The sequence below is a fragment of the Rhinatrema bivittatum genome, chromosome 2 (assembly GCF_901001135.1).
Source record: "Rhinatrema bivittatum chromosome 2, aRhiBiv1.1, whole genome shotgun sequence".
NCBI classification, from domain to species: domain Eukaryota; kingdom Metazoa; phylum Chordata; class Amphibia; order Gymnophiona; family Rhinatrematidae; genus Rhinatrema; species Rhinatrema bivittatum.
Genome location: NC_042616.1, coordinates 99077514 through 99098874, shown reverse-complemented (window position 1 = coordinate 99098874; position 21361 = coordinate 99077514). Strand labels below are relative to the sequence as shown.

The 21361-nt window shown below is 40.3% G+C and overlaps 1 protein-coding gene across 1 annotated transcript in view; it reads left to right on the top strand.

The window, feature by feature from the left end:
* LMBR1 (limb development membrane protein 1) overlaps nt 1–4027 on the top strand; it is a 400337-nt gene extending 396310 nt beyond the window's left edge. The window contains exon 17 of the mRNA XM_029588492.1: nt 956–4027. Coding sequence (XP_029444352.1) covers nt 956–1041 — 86 coding nt within the window. The 3' untranslated portion in view covers nt 1042–4027. The remainder of the gene's footprint in view (nt 1–955) is intronic.
* The last annotated feature ends 17334 nt before the right edge of the window (nt 4028–21361 follow it).

Sequence of the window (21361 nt, the reverse complement as noted above, 5' to 3'; positions counted from 1 at the left end):
TTGGTCAGTCTTGTTCTAAAGAGACATGAAATGGTTGGTGAATTGGTTATCGGGCAGAATTGTATGAGTATGGAATGACAGATGTATTTTCATTAACCACTATAAAATAGTGGTGTAAGGAGGCAATATATGAATGAGGGATGAGGAGGAGGGGATGGGAGACAAAAGGAACAGAAGGGTAGGAGAGAAAAAAGTGAAGTGGAGAGGTATGTGAGAGCTACAAGAGGAGGGAATGAGAAGAGACGGCAGTTAATGGAAGAGATGGATGCTGGGAAGAGAAAAATGGAGAGAATGAGGGAGAAGGATGGAGCGCAAGTCTCTAGTGGCAGCAGTAGTAAGTTGCAGCACTATGATAGGAAAAGTGAGAGTGGGTATACAAAAACAGCACAAGGTGGGGGGACATGCCTGCTTATTTGCAAAAGTTATGTACACAACAGTACAGTGCATACCCTGAAAACACTGGGGGGAACAGGTGTGTAAGGTGCGAGTTTTAGACCTTTTTGAGGGCCACAGTTATTCCTACTTCAATGTTTTGTATTACTTAGGTCACCATTTTCTCGGTAGTCAATTGAGTATTTGTGCTTTCTTCTTTCCCACAAAAAGGTGGTTTATAATGAATAACCTTTGTTTCCTCATTTTCATTTAAGAAAGACAAACATTTTAGGTTTAGGTAACTTCAGGACATCATTTATGTCTAGGTGTATTCAGTAAATTGGTAATCTCCAGTTCACAGTAGACCTGAAATATGCATTTGGCAAGCCAATAAGTTGGCACATGTTCTGAACTTAACTACTATTTACTTCAGAACAGAATCCATGTGTATTTCATGAAGCTATTTATAAGGAAACCATGCCTATTTCCATTTGTAAAGTTTCATGTATTGTTTACAATTTCGGAACAGAAAGAATATTGTTATTCACAAATTAACTTCTGTTTGGTTGTAATCTTTGTTCAGGTTTCGATAAACTTCAACTATCAAACAATTCTAGAGACTCTGAAACAGCTAAACCTTCCACTAACGGACATCAGAAAACACTGTGAGGTATACAATCAAAACTCGTCTGAGAGATGAAAACTTCAACATGACATTCCTCATCTTCATCAAAATATTGTAGTCTTGAACTTTCTTATTGCTATTTTGAGCCCCAACTTGTCATGTAATTGCATGCACTGCGTGCTTCTAAAAGGCAAGAACCTGTTTGTGTAATTTCAGCCTTTTCCACTTGAAACGTTTGGTCCACTTTATTTTACTTACCAATAAGAGATTTCATACATTCTGGAGCCTGTGAAGAAACCAGACTTCGTCTGAAGAGGACTGGTTTTCTGAACCTAGGGTTCTCAGCCAATTCCTCATGAACCAGCTCGCCTGCCTCTTCAGGATATCCACAGTGGATATGCGTGGGCAGGTACTTGCATGCCTGGTCTGCACTGTATTCATATCTCTCTCGTACCTATTCGTTGTAAATACCCTGCAAGCCAGATTGGACAGATGGGCCTTGAAGACCAAGCTGAGAAGCTCTGCTCTAAACTGATTTGGCATTGGCTGAGTTTTGTAAGCAGGGTGTCCTTTTTGCTACTTTGTCAGATTTAATTTGTGATATGACAATATCTGTTTTATGCTAACATGGCTGTTGTTTTCTATTGCACATCCAGCTTTCTGTCATAGGCAATTTTCAGTTAAATGCAATTTTTTAAACCATGATGCTACTGCCAGTAATGTATGTTCCGTTTTCTTTTCCCAAAACAAGTACTTCGATTGTAGTGCTATTTGAGACATAATAGGAAGTTCCAGCTTTTCCCTTTATTAGGTCAAAATTGTAAACTTTCACAGTGATTTGATTAGTCATACAGCCGCTTGCAAGGCTCAGATCATGCAACTTACCCTTAGTCCTGCTGCCTTACTGGAAAAGGCATTAAGTTGTATTTTCTGTCTCAGGAGTAGGTCATTAAGCTGTACCACTATGTAGTGACTGGCTAAGGAAGAGTCCACGTATTCTTGCTGTCCACAGGCTAATATATTCTGAATGTTATTGGTGACCCAGGCTATAATGGACACTTTCTCATAGGCTCATTGTCACCTATCACATCATCAGTGCCTAAATACCACACTACATATAAAACAGTTTAGGAAGATGTCTTAGATTTGTGGAAAGTTGTTTTTTTTTTTTGTTTTTTTTTTGATACAATAAATTTTCTTGATAGGATACCAATAGTGCAACAAGTCAGCTGCAGAACAGTCTTAGAAATAATGCATTGGAAGCAAACAGTAACACTGAAAAACCCTGTGTACTTTATTATATTAAATTTCACAGACAGAGAGCACGTTTTCCTTGTTAAAGGGGCAGGCATGCAAAGATAAAGTGCTACGCTGTTCTTACATTAGACATTTGGAGAAGACAATGTGACAGTGCACACATTATTTTCTGAGAGTAGTAGATTCTGCTGCTTAGCAGTTGTAGATCCGTACACTGTGCTGCCTCTTTTTTTTTTTTGCCTTTGTATGCTCTGAAAGTTTTGATTGATCACTGTAGAAGTTATCTAGTACAGTGGTTAATGATGGATGCCTAATTTGAGTTCCTATTCCTCAGCTTGTTTGGGGCCTGGAGAGCTCCTGAAATAATAGTGACAGTCCCCAGGAGACAGAAGAAGCAGATTATTGCTCTTATATAGCTCAGTATCAGGGTGTAGAGCAGCAATGGAAATTTTTATGTAAAAAGATGTACACTGTCTTAAAGTGCATAGTCAGCTAGGGATGAGATGTAATTGAAAGACATTTTTATAAACATAATATCAATAAGTAATTTTAAACCAAAGCACCACAAAATTGTTGTCAATCAGACTAACTTAGCTTGACCCTCAACAGTGTACCACAACAATCTACACCAGTACGCCAATCCCTAGCGTGCGACTGAGCCATGTATTAGCTGAGAATTCTGGGATGTGTCTTGTGATACCACCAGGAACTGAATTTGAGGCCAGTATTTGAATTTGCTGCTGATTGCTTTCTATTAGTAAATAGTTTAGTTTACTTTTTCAGTTCATTTTAGGTGAAATTTGCTGAGTGATGAGTATGTGTGTGTATGTATATATATCTATCTTTTAGATTAAGTTTTTGATGTACGTGGTTGACTATTACAGTTGGCCCAGTTTTTGGTTATCAGTAAAGCAGAGGTGTACAATGCGAGTCAGTGTTGCATACCAGTGAGGTTTACATGTTAAACATAACTCTGCATATACAAGATCTAAATAGTATCAATTTGTATATATCGGTTAACTTGAAATTCTGCTTAGTGTCCAGCATGTTAGTATCAGCGTTGCCTACTGCTGCACTAAAAAGAGCATGATGTGGATATATTTCGTTATTAAAAAAGACCACTTCTTTGGTTTCTACAGAACTATAAGCTTACTACTGTACATCTAAAAAGCTGGTCAGTTGTGGAGGAAAAAATGTCTTGCTATTCAGTATTATATTCCAGGAAGGAAGCAGGTTCTGTGTTCCTCAGGCCTGCTGCCCCAGGCTTGACAAAAGTCTGAGCATATGTAAGGAGAAAACCTTTTTCTCTCTTTCATTCTGCTGGACAGTGAATTTCACCATTCCCCTTAACATAATTGAGCTTCATAGTGAGCACCAGCTTTGAGTCAGTGGTTTTTGGATGGAAAATCTTGTGTTTTCTGATTTTGATCCCTGTGTCAACTTAAATTTTGAGTTCACGAAAATTGATGTTAACAGTTTGAATAAAATGCATTTTGCAGCTTTTTCCTATTGTGAAGTTGAAGTTTTTGGCAATAGAAATATATTTGTTGGGTAAGTAATTTTTCACTAGTAACTACTTGTGAGAATCCTTTCTGTCTTAATATATTAATCTGGTGCTTAATGTTTGGGCACACCAGCAATAAGTAGGTGCATTTGTAAGTGTGCTGTTAGCCTCCGTTCATGTTTGTGCTATACTTTGAAATGTGTTTTCTCTATGTATGTGGACAAATAGTTACCAGCTAATACAGGAAAAATAAAGTTACCATAATAACATTCAGCTGTACAATATTCTTGTTTCGCATTTAATAACTGGAAAATATGAATAAAACTGACCAAAATGAAATGTAGTGGAACACTATTAATTATTAATCTGTGAGTTTTCAGCTTAAAATTGTTCCTGATTCCTCTTCAGTGAATAGGGTGATATTTGCAAGTAAATAGTGTCCAGGTCAATGTTTTTTTGGTTTGTTTTTTTTTAAGGTTTGCACAAACAGAACTTAAGTTGATCAGGGCACAGGGTGATAAGTGAGTCAATTTTCTATACAGGAATGTATACTGAATGATGGGGGCAGTGTAGTGTTCTTTACAATTTTCTTTAGTTTTTCAGGTTTATCAGGCTTAACCCTAAAATCCAGAGGTCTATAGATAATGGATTCCTAATGTGTTGACTCCTGATAAAGGAGTGTGTATATACACACTACTGATCTTGGTGATATCAGCACCTTAGGTTATTGGGAGACATGCATAGAGGTGCTTTATTATTTCTGCTGATACTTTCCGATTAATTAAAGAACATTTTCAATTTTGCTTAGGTTTGGTTTCAAAGCCAAAAATTTTTGGAGGTCAGATTTCAAAACATTATGGATAGACTCTAAAACAAAGCGGTCGGTTTTATCAACACCTAAAATCGAGGCGGATTGACAAGAAAGAAGTTAAGTTGGGGATGTCAGCCGTCCCACAAATGGGCGGCCTATTTACATTTTGGAAAACAACTTTATTTAGACATCTCTAAGCATCTCAAGGCCTGTGATTATCAAGGAGAGGTTTAAAAAAGAAAAGATATGATATATATATATAATGAAGTATAAGCACTAACATGGAAGCGCACTTATAAAATTAAAAGTAAAAACAGTATACACTAATATTGAGGTAATTCTCTTTAGTTGTTACCTTTAAGGATACCGGACTTTAGAGCCTATCCACAAAGTTTTGCATTTTTTCCCTGTTTTTGTTTGGTTAAAAAAAGGGGGAATGGTATTTTGAGGTGTATATGTTGTGGTCAGTATTCAAAGCCAATTAGACGGATAACTCACAAGTTAACTATCTAAATGGCAAGTTATCCATCTAACTCCATGGTATCCATTAAAAGTTTTAGTTTTCAATATTGACCTCTTGGTGTTTAGTGTAGCCTTAATATGTCTGAATATAGGAAATTATGGAACAATTATGTACTGCGGAATTCTAGTAGACACTTTAGTTCTGGAAAGAAATGGAATCTGTAGCGAAGAAGGGGGGATCCATGGGGCTTTCAAAGCGCATGTACGATCTATTCTAGACCGATAAACATTACAACCTGCAAAGAATGGAGAACAATTTAATATATATTCAAACATGACAATATTTGGAGTGTACAAAAAATGTTTGCATTATGTGTTAAAATGCAAATTATCATCTTTCAACTCATTAGATCCTATTCAGCAGATTGGGCTTTTTTAGTCTTCCTCCTGTTTGTTCTCTGGGATATATTGTAGAAAGTCAGTGGCCTATTCCAGATGTAGGGGACAATTGTCAGTGTTCAACCTAGTTGCAAAATTCAGAGGTACCTATAAGAACATAAGAACATGCCAAACTGGGTCAGACCAAGGGTCCATCAAGCCCAGCATCCTGTATCCAAGAGAGGCCAAACCAGGCCACAAGTACCTGGCAAGTAACATAGTAATGACGGCAGAAAAAGACCAAAATGGTCAATCCAGTCTGCCCAGCAAGCTTCCCAAGGTAGTAACTGCCGCTCCGTGCAGGTTACCCCACGTTTCTGTACCCAAACACTAAGTAGATCCCATGCTACTGATGCCAGTAATAGCAGAGGCCATTCCCTAAGTCAACTTGATTAACAGCAGTTAATGGACTTCTCCCAGCTACACTAAGTGCACTATATATAAGCAAATTTCAAAGACTTCTAGTGCATGGACCTCCTTTTTCTGGTGGGGAAATGTGTAGGTTTGAAAGTGCCATTTTGTGCACATACTTTCCGCTCTGGCCCTAAACACGCTCTAGGGAAACCCCATTTTTAATGCGGCTAACAGTGTGTGTATTGTGAGCCCTGGCCATGCTTTTTAGCGGCTCTGAGGGCAGTTTTCAGCCAGACCAATTTACCCAGATAAATTGTTGAAAATGTCCTCCCACTGCTTACAAATAAGTTTGCCAAATGTTTTAAAAACTGAAATAAATGAAGTGCCAGTTATAGAAATAGAATAGATATTTTCTGGTGTCTAGCGGGTAGTTAAGGCAGACAAGACCCAAACACAGATACTGCGTCTTCCTGAACTCTGCCCCTAGGTGTTGAAACTGAGCATTTCACCTTTTTTTTTTTTTAATTCTAACCCTAGCTGTTGGAGAAAACTGTGATTTTGTTACACATAGCTTTCAAGCTAATAAGGTTAGAAAAACTGCAATCAGTATGGGGGCAGGATTGTATTTTTGACTGATAGTCGATAATTGACCACGTTTCCTCTGCTCACTTTGTACTCATACTTAGGAACCTTCTATACACACATAATTCTTTTATATTTTAAAAGTCCAGAGCCTCCTGCTTTGCTGAAATTATAGGTTATGGTTCTGAGAGAAGAACCATAGCTAAATCCTGTCAGTCACTGGTTTGGAGTGTTTTGGGAGCGGCAGGACTATGCAGTTGTTGAGCTCTTCTGGAGCTTCCCGCTGGCCTTAGGATCCTTTCGGAGGTTGAGCTCTCCTCGGATTCCTCATATCTTTAAGGTGAAGTCAGCTGTCAGACTTGCAGTCCAATTTAAAGACAGCTCTGGTCTTCAGTGTGTATATATAGTTGGGCTCAGAAGCATCGTTCCCAAGGGAGTTACAAGCAATTACATTATGAATCCAGCCTACTTCCCTATGGGAGGCCCTGCATCGTAGAGTCTGCAGTAAAAACCCAACTTCAATGCAGAGGGGAAAAAAAATGTCCAGTTCAGTTCAACAGCAGTCCCAAAACAAACTTCCAATTTAGTTCCCAAAGGCAAGGTTTTCAATTTAGTTGAAAAGCCCCCAAAAACTTTAAATTCAGTTCCAAAAGCAAACTTTCATTTGAGTTCAAAAGCCCCAAGTTTTCAATTCCCAGCAAAAGGCATAGCTTGGTAGGAAGAGCTTTCTTCTTTTTCCCTGCAGCTCCTCCCTGCCTCGTCCCTTTGGTTGGCAAAACTGCAAATACTCGCACTTGTGTGCTAGAAGTCTCTGCCTTCCCTCCTCAGAGACTCCACGCTAGGGCCTTCTTCTCTCAGTCTATTTCCAGCTTGTTTCCCTGGTCCCTGCCCCCCTTGCTTTCTAACAGCAGTATAATGTGTGTTTTGAAATATATCAAATATATATTTCTTGTATATCACCATCAAATGTAATATTCTAGAGATTTGATCACTTCGTGTTTGGTTTTATCATTAGGCAGTTTTAAGGGTCATATATGCATAAATATGGATTTGCATCTTTCACGAAATGTTTGTACTTTATGAATAAAATAGTAATGTTCATCAGATTCTTGCAAATTTGGTATCTGAGATGACAGATCACAATTGGAAATAAGTCTTATGTAGCTAGTAATAACTATCACTTTGTGTAGACACAACACATTCCATACTAGGACTCTCCATCTCATATTTTATTTTTTTATTTTTACGTCTTTTATTCTGCATATTCATTTCATTCAATGCAGATTACAGATTAGCAATCATAAAATTAACACAGTTACAATAATAAAAGCAATACAAATATATTGCACAACCCAACACACATTTTCAGTCTTCAGTCTTCCTCCCTGCTATATGTGTTTCTAATGAGTTCAGCTTTCAATAATTTTCTAAATCTTAAATAATCCTGCTCCTGCCACAGCCATAAGGGTAGCCTGTTCCACATATTTGGAGCTGTACTCGAATAAGACCTTGCCCTTGTTCCACTAAAATAGTAATCCTGAATAGAGGATGAATTTAGCAATTCCTGAGATTATCCTGAGTCCGGTGCTCTCACTCCGTCTGGCACTGGATGGATCCTCAGAGTTCCTTCAGTACAGTGGTTATATATATTTTTTCTCAAATACATAGCTACTCTTAAATGCTTGCAATACACTTCCATGACAGAGCTGAAGCTGGCTTCATAATTGCTGTGGAGGACAATGGGCCTAAGTTCAACACTTTATGCAGTTGCTATTTCTTCTGACTTTATGGGAAAAGCCACATCAGCCAATCTACATGTTTGGATCATCAAGCCAAATATGGTTTTGATCTAAGAAATTATAAAATGACTGATTTGTATTGTATATTGTTAGATTATTGTACATCAATATATTTGTGTTGTACATAGAAAACTGAATGAGCATATAGTATTAAATGTGAAATCCTACCTTTGCATAAATATTAACAAAAAAATCTTTGGAATGTATTTTTCTTAACATGTCATTAGTTTGCTGTTCAGATTTACAGTTTCTTGTAGATACTCTTATATTTTGATGCTGTCAAGACCTGGAATAGCTAACTCTATTTCTTAAGAGCTGCAGTCTGGTAGTGATTTGTTTTTTGTTTTTTTGTTTTTTGCATAACCTGTTAGATCAAAAGTATGTAAATATATCTCATGAATATTCAGTGTAGATATCTTGAAAATTAGACTACTTTGTGATCCTTGGGGGCCAGAGCCTTAAATCTGGCAGTGAACTATAGTGTATCCCCCTTGCCCTTTGATACTGGTAAGTCAGTGAATACTTGCTGTTCTGTGGACATGGCTCACTTTTGTGGTGCTCAGAATCTTCCATGCTTTCATAAACCTAACTCCACAAAATATGATTGCAGGTAGGAACTGCATCCATCTGGTCTATCTCTTTTGATTTGCTTCAGTTGATTTATTGCATTTTCCCTTCCTGCTATGATACCACACATCATTTATCTCCCGCTTTCCATTGTCTAAGGATCCTGAGCTTGCCTGTATTTTGCAAACTCTGTGACTGTTTTGTCCTCTACCACCTTCATTGGGAAGCTGTTCCATGCTTTTACAACCCTTTCTGTAAAGGAGCACTTTGTAATTACTTGAGTGTACCCTCTTCCATTGTCACTCTGAGCCTTATGTTCTCTTTCTTTTTCCATTGAGAAATGCTACTCTCTTTCACATAATTCATACTTATGTGAAAACATAAAATTTACTCACAGAGGGCCGGATTTTAAGAACTAGGCGCGGGTGTAGATTTGTACGCGCAATCTGGTGCGCACAAATTACTCCTGATTTTATAACATGCGCTTGCAGCCGCATGCATGTTATAAAATCCCGGGTCGGCGCGCGCAAGGGGGTGCACACTTGTGCACCCCCTTGCGCGCGCCGAGCCCTAGGGGAGCCCCAATGGCTTTCTCCGTTCCCTCCGAGGCCGCTCCGATTCGGAATCGGAGCAGCCTCGGAGGGAACTCGCCTGCTGGCCAAGTGCCGGCTCGCAATCCCCCGGCCTAGAGGGCCTTCGGAGCCCTCTGGCCACACCCCCACCCCTTTTTTCGTGCCCCGGGACATTTGCGCGGCCCAGGGCTTGCGCGCATCGCCGAGCCTATGCAAAATGGGCTCTGCGCGCACAGGAGCGGGTTTTCAGGGTTACGCGCGTAACCCTTTGAAAATCCGCCCCAATAGATTTGCCATTATTTCATACATAATCATTTAAATCATTTAAAGTTAAGAAGTACTATAAAAGCTGGGGTTTTGTTTTTTTTTCCAAAATTTGTGAACGCTATTAAAATCACAATGTAAATATTCAAAATAAGGATATTACCCTTCTGACTTGCTTTGCTTTGAAATGTTATAACAATAAAATCTCTGTGGACTACTCCAGAAGTGGGTTTTATACCTATGATGCACTGCCTGCAAAACTGCCAGGCTGTTTCAGGAGCTTACAATATGTGATTGAAAGTGAATGGATTTTAACTTTCGTTAATGCTGTTAAACAGGATGAGTTCTGTTTTGAAGAGCTGGTGAACATACATGAACCAGCAGTGGTTTTCATAGGGTGAGAGGTGCTAAGTTCAGTTGCCTGTGCATGTCACAAACATGGCAGAGGCTTAAAGCATATTTTCCCTATTTTATTTAGAGCAGTGTTCCTCCAAAAAAGTAGGATTAATTAGATATTAGTAGTGACAAAATTAGAAATGTTTGCACTATTAACTAACGTGGCCACCCTTGACCCAGCAAACTCTTTCCTCCCCAGTGTCCTTTTACAGTTGTTAACATGAAGATAGGCTCTGTACCCTACCCATTGCATTTTTGTATATACAGCTCTTTATTATGTTGACTTGGCTGAATTTGGATAAAATCTGAGAACACAGGGTGAAGAGGTCACCTGCATATCTGGTCCTTTTATCAGTTGTGAGCTTCTGAGTGTTACACTTCTGCTGTCGTGGGTATTATTGGATATTCTTTTGGATATTCATATTATTGGAGAAATGACTGACATAAAACTTTCAGATGGTTTTTATGAATATCATGAACAGGTCAAAAGCAGATCTGTGATGCTGGCAACACAAACATGAATTCTAAATATTTTTCTTTTTAATCAGTTTCCCCTTTTTTTTTCTCTTGTTTAACAAAACCTGATGACTAACAGCATCATTAACATTTTGTTGGCATTTATATGTGGGTTTTCACAAAAGTTGTAGAATTTCACCAACAAAAAAAAATATAACTGTCACCAGAAGAGTTTATCAACCGGTTCAATTTTTCAAAGCAAACTGATCTAGCTTTGCTTTTACTCCGTGGCATGCATGGACACGGAGTCCATGTGTGCCACGGAGTAAAACATGATTGAGTCATGATTACTCTCTTAGAACAGCATTAGCAAATACATTTCCCTTTTTTAGGTCAATATTGAACACACAATACATAAAATGGATGGAAAAATAGTTTTTTGAAGAACATATACTGATGTGTTCTTATCTTCTAGCCAGACATTTTATGTGGAAATCCTTTTTAATCAGATATTTAATGCACTGCCATGTTTGCCTCTTACTTTTTTGGAAAACAATCAGCTTTGTCTATTCGATTCCTGCCTCTCTAAGTCCACAGCACGTGCAGTAGCTTCCATACTTACAGCTATATCAGCTCCATTTTCTTTGTAGAACTATCCTCCAGTACCCAGTGAGGCTGAAAAAGCTAGCAGTCACCAGGAGATGAAACAATTCTCTCAGAGCAGAGGCTCCAATGGAACAAATGTCAAACTCTGTGCACCCTAAGAGTTCACAACACAACCTCATTTCAGACAACTTCCCAGACGACTCCTAATTACCTCCATCTCCTCCCTAAGAATGTAGCCTTTCGGCCACTGTAAATAATTATTAACTTATGGTAACCTGACATTGTTCTTTTTCTCTTTCTCCCAGTTCCATTACCTGTGTTTCATTGTAACTGCAACTCCTCCGCCCTAGTTATAGTTTTATTGTTCTTTGCACTCCTAATGTAAACTGGCATGATGTGATCTGATCATGAATGCCGGTATATAAAAAAACCTAAATAAAATAAAATAATAAATTCCCAACATTTTTTTTAATCTGTCCAATGAAAGGATAAGCAGCTTACTTGATTCACTGTGAAATTCTGTAGCTAGTAGTGCAGCTTGAGTCTGATTAGATAGAAAATTGTGGTAAATTTGATATGTTAAAGTTAGAATATGAGGGGAAAAAATGCCTTTTTAGAGAGGTTGAATGTATGGGGAACAATTGATAATACATGGTTATTTCAGTTTTTTGTCATATTCTGTTTTGTAGAATGGTTTGTAAACTGTATTTTCAATAAAGTCCATGAAAAAACTCTTCCTTTGTGTAGTGTCAATATTAATAAAAATGAGAGGATATTTTGGCTTCCTTACACTATCAATTTTCTATCCATAGTTGTTAGAGCAAGATGAAACTGTAAGATGCCCAGTATTCTGTATAATTTTCTGTGGCAATAAAAAAAAGGCAGGAAAGAATTTTTTTTCCCCCCTCCTGTTTGGTATTAACCTGTTTTAAGCAATTTGCTGCTGAAGTGTGGTGGCTGCTTTTGTTTTATGGTGATCCTCCAACAACTAAACAGCCAGATTGGGGTTACAATACTAAACATGGCACTGGATAACAATGTGCATAGTTTGCTTTAGAGATGTACATGTTTATGAAACAAATTGGTGAAAATTGCTGCATTTTACCTTTTTTTTTTTTTGTTTCATTTGTAGACCCTCAAAACAAATGGAGGGTGCCAATGAATGTAATCAAAAATGATTTCATTCATTTTTTTCTCATTCAAGTCCATGGCACACTGAAAAGTATTGCAGTGAGAAAGCTACAGCGACATCGGTACCTATGTCAATCAACCATTGCCTGTGTGGAGTGGCAGCTGGGCTGGAGCCGATGCTGGAGAAGTAGGCATATAGATTGGATGGAGAGCCAATCAAGATGAAACATTTTTTTTTTATTCATTTTCATCTACATTTAAGTAAAACCTCTTACAGAAAAATCAGAGATACATGAGTATATGTCTTAATACATAATTATCAGCAATAATAATCGTTCAAGGAATACTCCAAATATTTTAACAAAAATCCTTAGTTAAGCCGTTTACTCATGCCCCCCACAATAAAGGTATAGGAGGGGGACAGAATCATCCGGAGTTAACAAAGAAACTTAATATATAAAGAAACAGGCTTTACGTATCAGTGCCTTATTATTACTATATACCTTCAGAGATTAGATTTTAACTAAGGATTGGGTAGTTATATTCCTAGCGTTAATAAAGGACTTAAATTGCTCTGGTGTGAAAAAAATGAAGGATTCATAATGCGCTCTAAGCATTTGCATGGATATCTTAGTGAAAAAGATGAAACATTTTTAACTAGCCTATAGCTGCCGTCTGGATCAAGTCACACCCAATGTCCTCCCAGTGCAAGGTGTGAGCATGTGCAAAGAAACTTTTCTCTGATTTCAGAGAGAAATCTTGTCTTTTCAGAAGCTTTCTTAGAGTCAAAAAAAGCTTTAAACGAGGAGAGATAAGCATTTTGGCATTGGCAAAGGGCTTTTTTTTTTCTGATTTTCACTACTGTAGTCACAGTTTTCTCATTCACTGTGACAGAAAGCCTGAAGTACTGCTTTCTCTGTTCACTGGGTCAGAGTAGTGGTCTGGAAATTCAGAAGCTGTGAACACTGATTTTTGGTTTTATTTGTGTGTGTTTGACTCTGCACAGTGCACTGCAATGGTTACTGCAGACAGACTGAAGAGAAGAGCATCCCTGACAGCCTTCTCAATTTATTCTCAAACAGTTTTTTTTGTGGGAAAAAGGCAGTCAGTTGTGCACACATTCAGGCCGATTCAGTAAAGTCCGCGGGAGAGCGGGTGAACAGGCCACTCGCCTGTGCATGCGCTACAGTATTTAAATTAGGCCCAGCGGTAGAAACAGGCAAAAGGCGCCAGGGACACACTAGCGCGTCCCTAGCGCCTCCTTTTTGACAGGAGCAGTGGCTGTCAGCGGATTTGACAGCCGACGCTCAATTTTGCCGGCGTCGGTTCTCGAGCCCGCTGACAGCCACGGGTTCGGAAACCGGACGCCGGCAAAACTGAGCATCCGGTTTTCGACCCGACAGCCGCGGGCCGACTTCCAATTTTTTTTGTCTTTTTTTTTAACTTTTTTTTACTCTTCGGGCCCTCCGACTTAATATCGCCATGATATTAAGTCAGAAGGTGCACAGAAAAGCAGTTTTTACTGCTTTTCTGTGCACCTTCCCGGTGCCGGAAGAAATTAGCGCCCACCTTTGGGTAGGCGCTAATTTCTGAAAGTAAAATGTGCGGCTTGGCTGCACTTTTTACTTTCTGAATCGCACACGAATACCTAATAGGGCCATGAACATGCATTTGCATGTTGCGGGCGCTATCAGGTTCGGCGGGTTGGATGTGCGTTTTCCGCCCCTTACTGAATAAGGGGTAAGGGAAAACGCGCATCCAATAGCAGGCTAACAGTGTGCTCCGTCGGAGTGCACTGTACTGTATCGGCCCGATTGTGAGGGTAGCCCTAGAAAAATGACTGAATTTGTGCTACTAGCAAGTTGCTAATGTTTCTTGTTAAGTTGGCATTGTACTTGTTAAGCACTGAAATTAACTCAGTCAATTAACTTGATTGTGTGTGACAGTCAGAATTAGAGAGGTAATAGTAAGTGCTGGTACATTATCAAAGTATATTGTAATATTAAACCCCCCCAGTGGTAATGGTAAGTGCTGGTAAAGTATATTGTAATATTACACCCCCCCCCCCCCCCCAAGTAGCCAATTCCATCAGTCAATTGTGCGCAAAGGGAAGAGGAGGGAATGGCAGTGTGCAGACAAATGGCAGGGATAGAGGATTAGGTGTTGCTACAGAGCCAACTCAGCCTGTCAAAAGTACACGCATTACTAGTACTAGCGAGGAAAAAAGGAAACTGCCCTTAAACTTGAGCCTTTTTTTTTTTTTTTTTTTTAAGCCAAAGCCAGGCTTGGAAGCCAGTTCAAGTCATAAGAAACTGAAATTGAGAGAGTATGTGCCACTGCCATCTGTTGCTTTGGAGCAGTGGAAAAAGGCAAGAGAGCCATGCGAGGGTGGCATTAGCAGACTTGTGACTCATGCATGAAAGCAAATCTCACCCTCCAGACCCAACATCTATATTACATGAAGGAGATACTGGTGGCCTGGGTGCATGAATAGAAGTGCAGAGGCAGAGTGCAGATGTGCATTCATTTCCATGTTGTGTTAACTCATCAACTTTATAGTGCATGCGTAAAAACAGTGTACACATAACTTGAGTTTTAAAAGTACATGCATGACAGACATTATCACAGACATTATGCATGTACTATGTCTGTGGCCATCCCAGAGTAGTGCAAACAGCTACTATTTTCTTCTCCCCCCACCTAAACACATCACAGCCATGTTGACCCCACAGAACAGTCTCTCCTGATGCAGGCCATAGGAAACCCCAACAAAAATGTCTGATGTTTTCTGACATAGCACATTGAGGACATTGTCACAGATCTGCTGGCATATTGGGCACACAAGGCCATAGTCTGGCCAAGACGACTCATCATTATCTTATCAGAGTACCCAGCGACTGTGCTTTCTTAGAGGCAGAGGACATTGTGAGTCCTCATTGTTCAAGGCTGACAACAGAGTTGATGGGAAAGCTAGTCTTCCTGAAAATCAATATTCCTTTTGCTGGGTTCTCCAGAATTTCCATGCGAGTGGCAAGATGACTGAAAGCACCTTGGGGCCTAATCTGCCTAGCTTCTGTACTCTTGATGCTACATTTTGGGGTTTTTGATGCCTCTGTGTTGTCGGTTGCTTGGATCCCAGTCTAGTTCTCCCATTTTAGCTCCAAAATAAAATGTAGAAAATGAAATAATTTCTCCTCTTGACACACCTCTTTCCTGATTCTATGCCTTGCTGTCTTAGTCTGCCACTATTAATGCCTGACAAACCCAAATCACCAAAATCTACCGCTGCATGTAATACACAAATCAAAATATCTCAAAACCAGCATCCACCAAAAACCTTAAATGACAATAGTTTTATATTTTTATCTTTTCATATTTTATATTAAATCTTCTTTAATTTATTGTAGACACAAATATTTATAAGGTGTAAGGTGGTCGTTTCATAAATATGACAAAGTACCATCCAGGTTACCCATATCTTTAATTTTAATCATGAACGAACCACCGTCCACCCACTTATTTTAAATACTTATATCAAAAAAATGTTTTAAATATTTTAAATGCTTTTATCAAAAAGTTCAGAAATTCAAACTTCAAAAATGGGAGCAGTTCACCACTACAATATTTAGACAATGATGTTGTTTCATTGACAAACTGCTTATTTCAATAAGGCTGTAACACCTGCCGACGTGAAAGGAACACTTAGCTGTATGAGCTGAACAGGAGCGCTGGAACCTGATGTGGTCGAGTTTCGAAAATGAAGATTTAATATAAAAAACAAAAAAATAAAAAGATAAAACTATTATTGCCTGGCCTGATCCTGGATCTCTGTGCTCATTTGAGACCACCTGTGACTACAGCTACCATTTTGCCACTTTGTCACTTTGTGGTACTGTGGGAATTTATGCCACTGCTGGTGCTTTCACTGCTTTGGGCTGTTCATACAACTATTGTTTGGTTCCCTGTGCCCCTCTCATGAGTGTTTTTATCCCTCTCTGTTGTCAGGCTGAAGACTATAGTACATGCACGTAGGATTTATGTCACAATAAAGCTTTTATTAGAGGTGTAAGCAACAGAACAGTCCTTGACTTATATGCTGCCTGTAAACTTAAAGGTGACTAACAAGTAGGATAAGGCTTACCCTGTCCAAATAATCAGTCCAGATCATAGCACAATAGAATCCTTCCAGTAACAACACATATGCAATTGTAGACAAACTTTACAACTTGACAGTAAAATTTCACTTTAATACATAGCTTGGTAAGAGCTCATCGGCCTCCATGCTGTCAAATTGCTGGGGAACACCTGAGAGGTCGTCCAACATTCCTTTTGAGTCCCCTGCAGACCAAACTGGATCCTTGGGGGCAGGGCCATATAAAAAGGCAAATGCAGCCTACGGTTAGCCTTTCTCTGAGCCATCCTGTGGCTTTTGGGCAAAATCCCCATCCCTGACCCTGGCAGACCCAAGTCTCAAAACCAGAGAACATGCTTTTTTTTTCTCTTACAGAATCTGCCCCCTCCCCCCCCCCTCCCCCCCCCCCCCTCCCCCCCCCTCCCTACACACACACACACACACACCCCCACAGGGGGCTCCTCCTGGGACTCCAGGATTTCAGTGGGACCTGGTATCATGAAGCACACTCTAGCCTATTAGTGGTCAGTTTGTCAGAGGATGTTGCAAAACCTCCACGGTCGACACAAGTGCATTAGCTCTGGGTGGAAAAACACCTACTATGGCTAGAGGCTTTTCAGGAGCCACACCCCCAGCCCCTGACCTCACCGGTGTAGGTTCTTAATCAGTGGCTTCTGCAAAAAGACTAGAATGGTTACTTAAGACTGCATATAAAGAAACACTCCTCAATATCTTAGATTTATCTAGTCCCCCAGGAACAAAAGCCCACAATTATGGTAAGCAGATCTGGCTCCAGCAAGAATCTGGTGTGGCTGCAGCACTGCATAAAGCACTCCCTTCAGGCACAGGGTCCAATGTAACTGGAGTACTAGGTAAAGTGCCCCTGGAGCACCCCCACCATCGGACACAGGGTGTGATGTATTATCAGGAGTTCCAGCTGCTGCACCCTCCTCAAGCTCGGGGTGCAGCTTGGCAGGCAAAGAATCCATCCCAGTACTCACAGGTTCCAGAAGACTGGCAGGGCTTCTGAGCCTGCTTAAGAGCCTTTGGACCTCCTGCATGCTCTTTTTTTTACTTGTTCAATAATCCCTGATAGTTCAGGGGTAGCCTCTCTTGGGGAGATTTCCACCCTTCTTGGCAACTGGAACCAGAATCCAGCTGGGCATTTGGCATCACATTTGGTTCAGAAACTGAAGTCCCAACAGGCCACCAGAAGTAAGGGTAGGTATAGTTATCTCCTCTGGATTTCCAAACCCTTGAACCAGGGCAGTGAAATACTCTTGAAAGGAATGTAGAGTCGGGCAGTTTTTTGTTAGTTACCACAATTTAAGGCTTTTCCTCTGAACAGGAAACTCACCCATTTGACTTTGCTAGTTTTATTCCTAAAATGAGGTAGGATTTGCTGTGTCCAGGCATAGCACTGGTTCAGTTATCTCTATGGTTACCCTTTGGTGCCATCAAAAGGTTCTGGATATGGAGGTTTGGCTTTTGAATTGTCAACAGCACTTCTATCTCAAGTAGCAGGTGTCAGTTCCCTCGTAGGAGTTGTAGTAGAACTGTTTTGGGTGAGATTTCCAGTTCCCTAAGCAGCTGTTCTAATGCTCTCAGGAAAGCCCTGGGATCCCTTTGAGGTGTGGTCCAGAACTAGTCCTGGGCAAACTCTATTTCTCGCTGGAGTTTCTGGCAAACATGGGCTCATTTAGTTGCCTCAGTGTAAATCACAAGAGCAACTATTTTTTCAGAAAACCAGTAGAGGCAACCCTCAATAAAGGCTTGCATTTCTTTTGGATTTTTCTCACTTTTGGGAATGCATAGTGACTATAATCTCCAAATCCCATGATGGCCCTTTAGGGAGTGGGTGTAGCATTCAAGTTCATAAAGATAAATTGTATGCATCGGTTTGAAATCACAGTTTTGTATTCCAGCACAAAACAAGGACTGCTGCATAGATTACAAGCAGCACTGCTTGCAGGGTATGGTAGGTTGCTCAGGCAGCTTTTTTTTTAATGCACTCTGGCTACAGCTTAATTGGCTCATAGCTGCAATCTCTTTCTCTCCAGCACCACCTACACCACAAAAACTCATACAACAAAATCCTATCTCCAACTGAGCACCTTCAGACCAGGGATAGCTCCCTTTGAGCCTGCAACAAAACAAAAAGCCAGAGCTGTAGCCATTTGGCACCTATGGCCAAGTGAAAAAGTGCACCCACACCCTGAACATAAAATAAAACACCACGCGCTGGGAGATTCTGTTAATTTTCCTTTTGACCCAGCAGTTTCCTCCTGCTCCTTTAGGCTTCCAGCTCAATAGGATTCAGCATAGGGATCCTGGTGCCATAAGCCTTCATTCAAAAACAACTGGAAATACCAAGAAGCCAGACTCTGCATACCAGGCAACACAAGAAAAAGAGAAACAGAAATACATTTCCTCCTGCATTGTGCAAAATAAAATATCAAGAGCTGTCCATTCCCAAAATTGACACAGTCCATTCACTAAACTGAATATAAAATGCTTTTTTCTACCCTTGCTGTCTGGACATTTTATTTTCTAATCACTTTGGTCCTCATCTCTTTATACTGCTTTCCTCTTCTTGGTCTCCTAACTCCTTTACAAGGTCTCCTGTTCATTTTCTGTTTCTGCTCTCTTCTCCTGTCTTCTTCAGGTCCTCTCCTACATCTCTAATAGTGACTGTTCCCCTTGTCTTCATTCTCTTTTATCTCTGCTTCTCTATCCACTCATCTAGATCTCATCCCCCTTCTCTCCCTCCAGTTCTCTCTGCTAATCCTACACCTCTCCAACTCTCTCCCCTTTATTGCTCCCTCTCAGTCCTCCATCTCCCTCTCATTGAGTTGCTCCTTTTACCTCCAGTTATCTGCCCCCTGCCTTTTTCCTTCCTCTCCACAGCTTCATCCTTTCTTGTTCACTTGAAAACCCCTCAACCCCAAATCCTCCTTCTCCTCCTTCCTCCTCTCTCATCTTCCATGGTCATTTTCCAACCCCTCGTACTTTGCACCCTTCCCTAAGGCAGGTGTATGGGGATTTGGCACCCCAGGCAAACCTTGCAGACTTTCACCACCCCCCCTCCCCAGTTGCACCCAGTCCACTCACAATTAAAAATTATACATTTATAATAGATGTTACATGAAAAAGGGCTTTTCTGAGGTACAAATAGCAGTTACAGAATGTATATTGTACTTGTATGCATTGCTGCAGTATCAACCAGAAAACCCTGCAAATAAAAGTGGGGAAAAAGAAAAAGATTTGAAACCCTATCATATGAGAGCTATGGTAACGTAAGTTGGGTGTGGATTTGGCCTTGGGAATGCCATGAGTTGACAATTACAAAATAGTAAACCTCCCATACCAAAACAGCACCAACTGCCAGAACTCAAACAGTATCAACCCTACTTCTGCAAAGGCATCACTGCAAATATTACACCAGGCCCTAAACCACCACTACACCTCCTATTAGGAAAACAGAAGTAGTCAGGCTGCTATAGAATCCTACACAGAAACTACACCCTAGCAGAATTCCTCACCTCGATCACCCATACAGAACATATAGATGCTCACCAAATACAGAATAAAGAGACCACAAAGTATAAATAGTAAACATGCAGAGAACACCTGAACTAGAAACCACAACAAGCCAGACTCTGTATGCAGTGCAACAAGGGAAAAATAGAAATATTGCCAGTCCTCATAAAACATCAAATAAAATAAAAAATATAAAACCATAATAGTACAACCATACTAAAAAGAAATATTTCAAGACAGCATCATATAAAACTTTTCTAAATGTCATTAAAATATATTTGAAAATAGTAGACACACTAAATAACTTAAATAACTCCCAATAATTAAAACAAATAAAGATTTAAAAAATCCCCTACTTTTCATACTTGGAAACTTTTGATTTCCAGATGCTCTGAGATTGTCATGGATTAGCAGGAAGAGGGGAGGGGGTTGTTGCATACAAACTTTCTCTCTTCGCTCTCCAACATACACACCCTCGTGTTTACACTCTCACATGCTCAATCATTTATATACATTTATTCTCTCTCTTTCACGTGCACAATCATACACATACACGTTCGTATGCACACCTGCTTGTTTACCCACTCACATGCTTAATCATACACACACATGCTCATTCGTTCTGTCTCACATGCACAATCACACACACACACTTGTTTGCTCCTTGTCTCTCACATACACAATACACACACTCATTTGCTCTCTCTCACATGCTCAGTTATACACATACATGCTCCTTTGTGCACTTACATGCTCATACACACTACTTGTTCATTCTCTCACATGCCTAATCTCACACACACACACACACACACACTCATTCACTCACTCACACGATCACAGCTCATTTGGTTTCTGTCTCACATGCACAATCACACACACACCCACACATTTGCTGTCTCTCTCAGGCCAACACTACTCCATGTGCCGTGCTTCTGTCACATGCAAAAGATCATTCACTCTCTCACATGCTCAATCACACATACACAGGCTCGTACACACAGTTTCTCTCTCTCTCTCTCATAAAATCAATCATACACCCACACAGGCACACATTTTTGCTCTCTTACACAGGTGCTCAAACACACGTACGTGCATGCTCATTCATGCTCTCTTTCTCTCCTTGGCCCGCACTTCTCTTGACTGCTGATGGAAGGAGGGAGAGGGGGATCGTAGAACCAGGGTGATTTAGAGACCCCATTTCTATGGAGATGGTAACCTGCACCTCCTCGTACCCAAAAGCAGCACCTCGCACTTTACAGCCCCCTCTCCTTACACAGAGCACAGGGCGTGCTCTCACCATCACTTTACAAAGTTTGCTTTTCTCCAGCGTGCACCTGAGACAGGCAGATAGGAGAAGTGCTGACTGGTTTCCCATCTAACTGCCAATGGAGGGAGGAGGGTTCGTGGGAGGCTGATGTTTCTTTTTTTTAGGCATTCACTATTCCTAAATGCAGGGAGGTGGAGGAGGAGGCCAATACTGCTCCACGTGC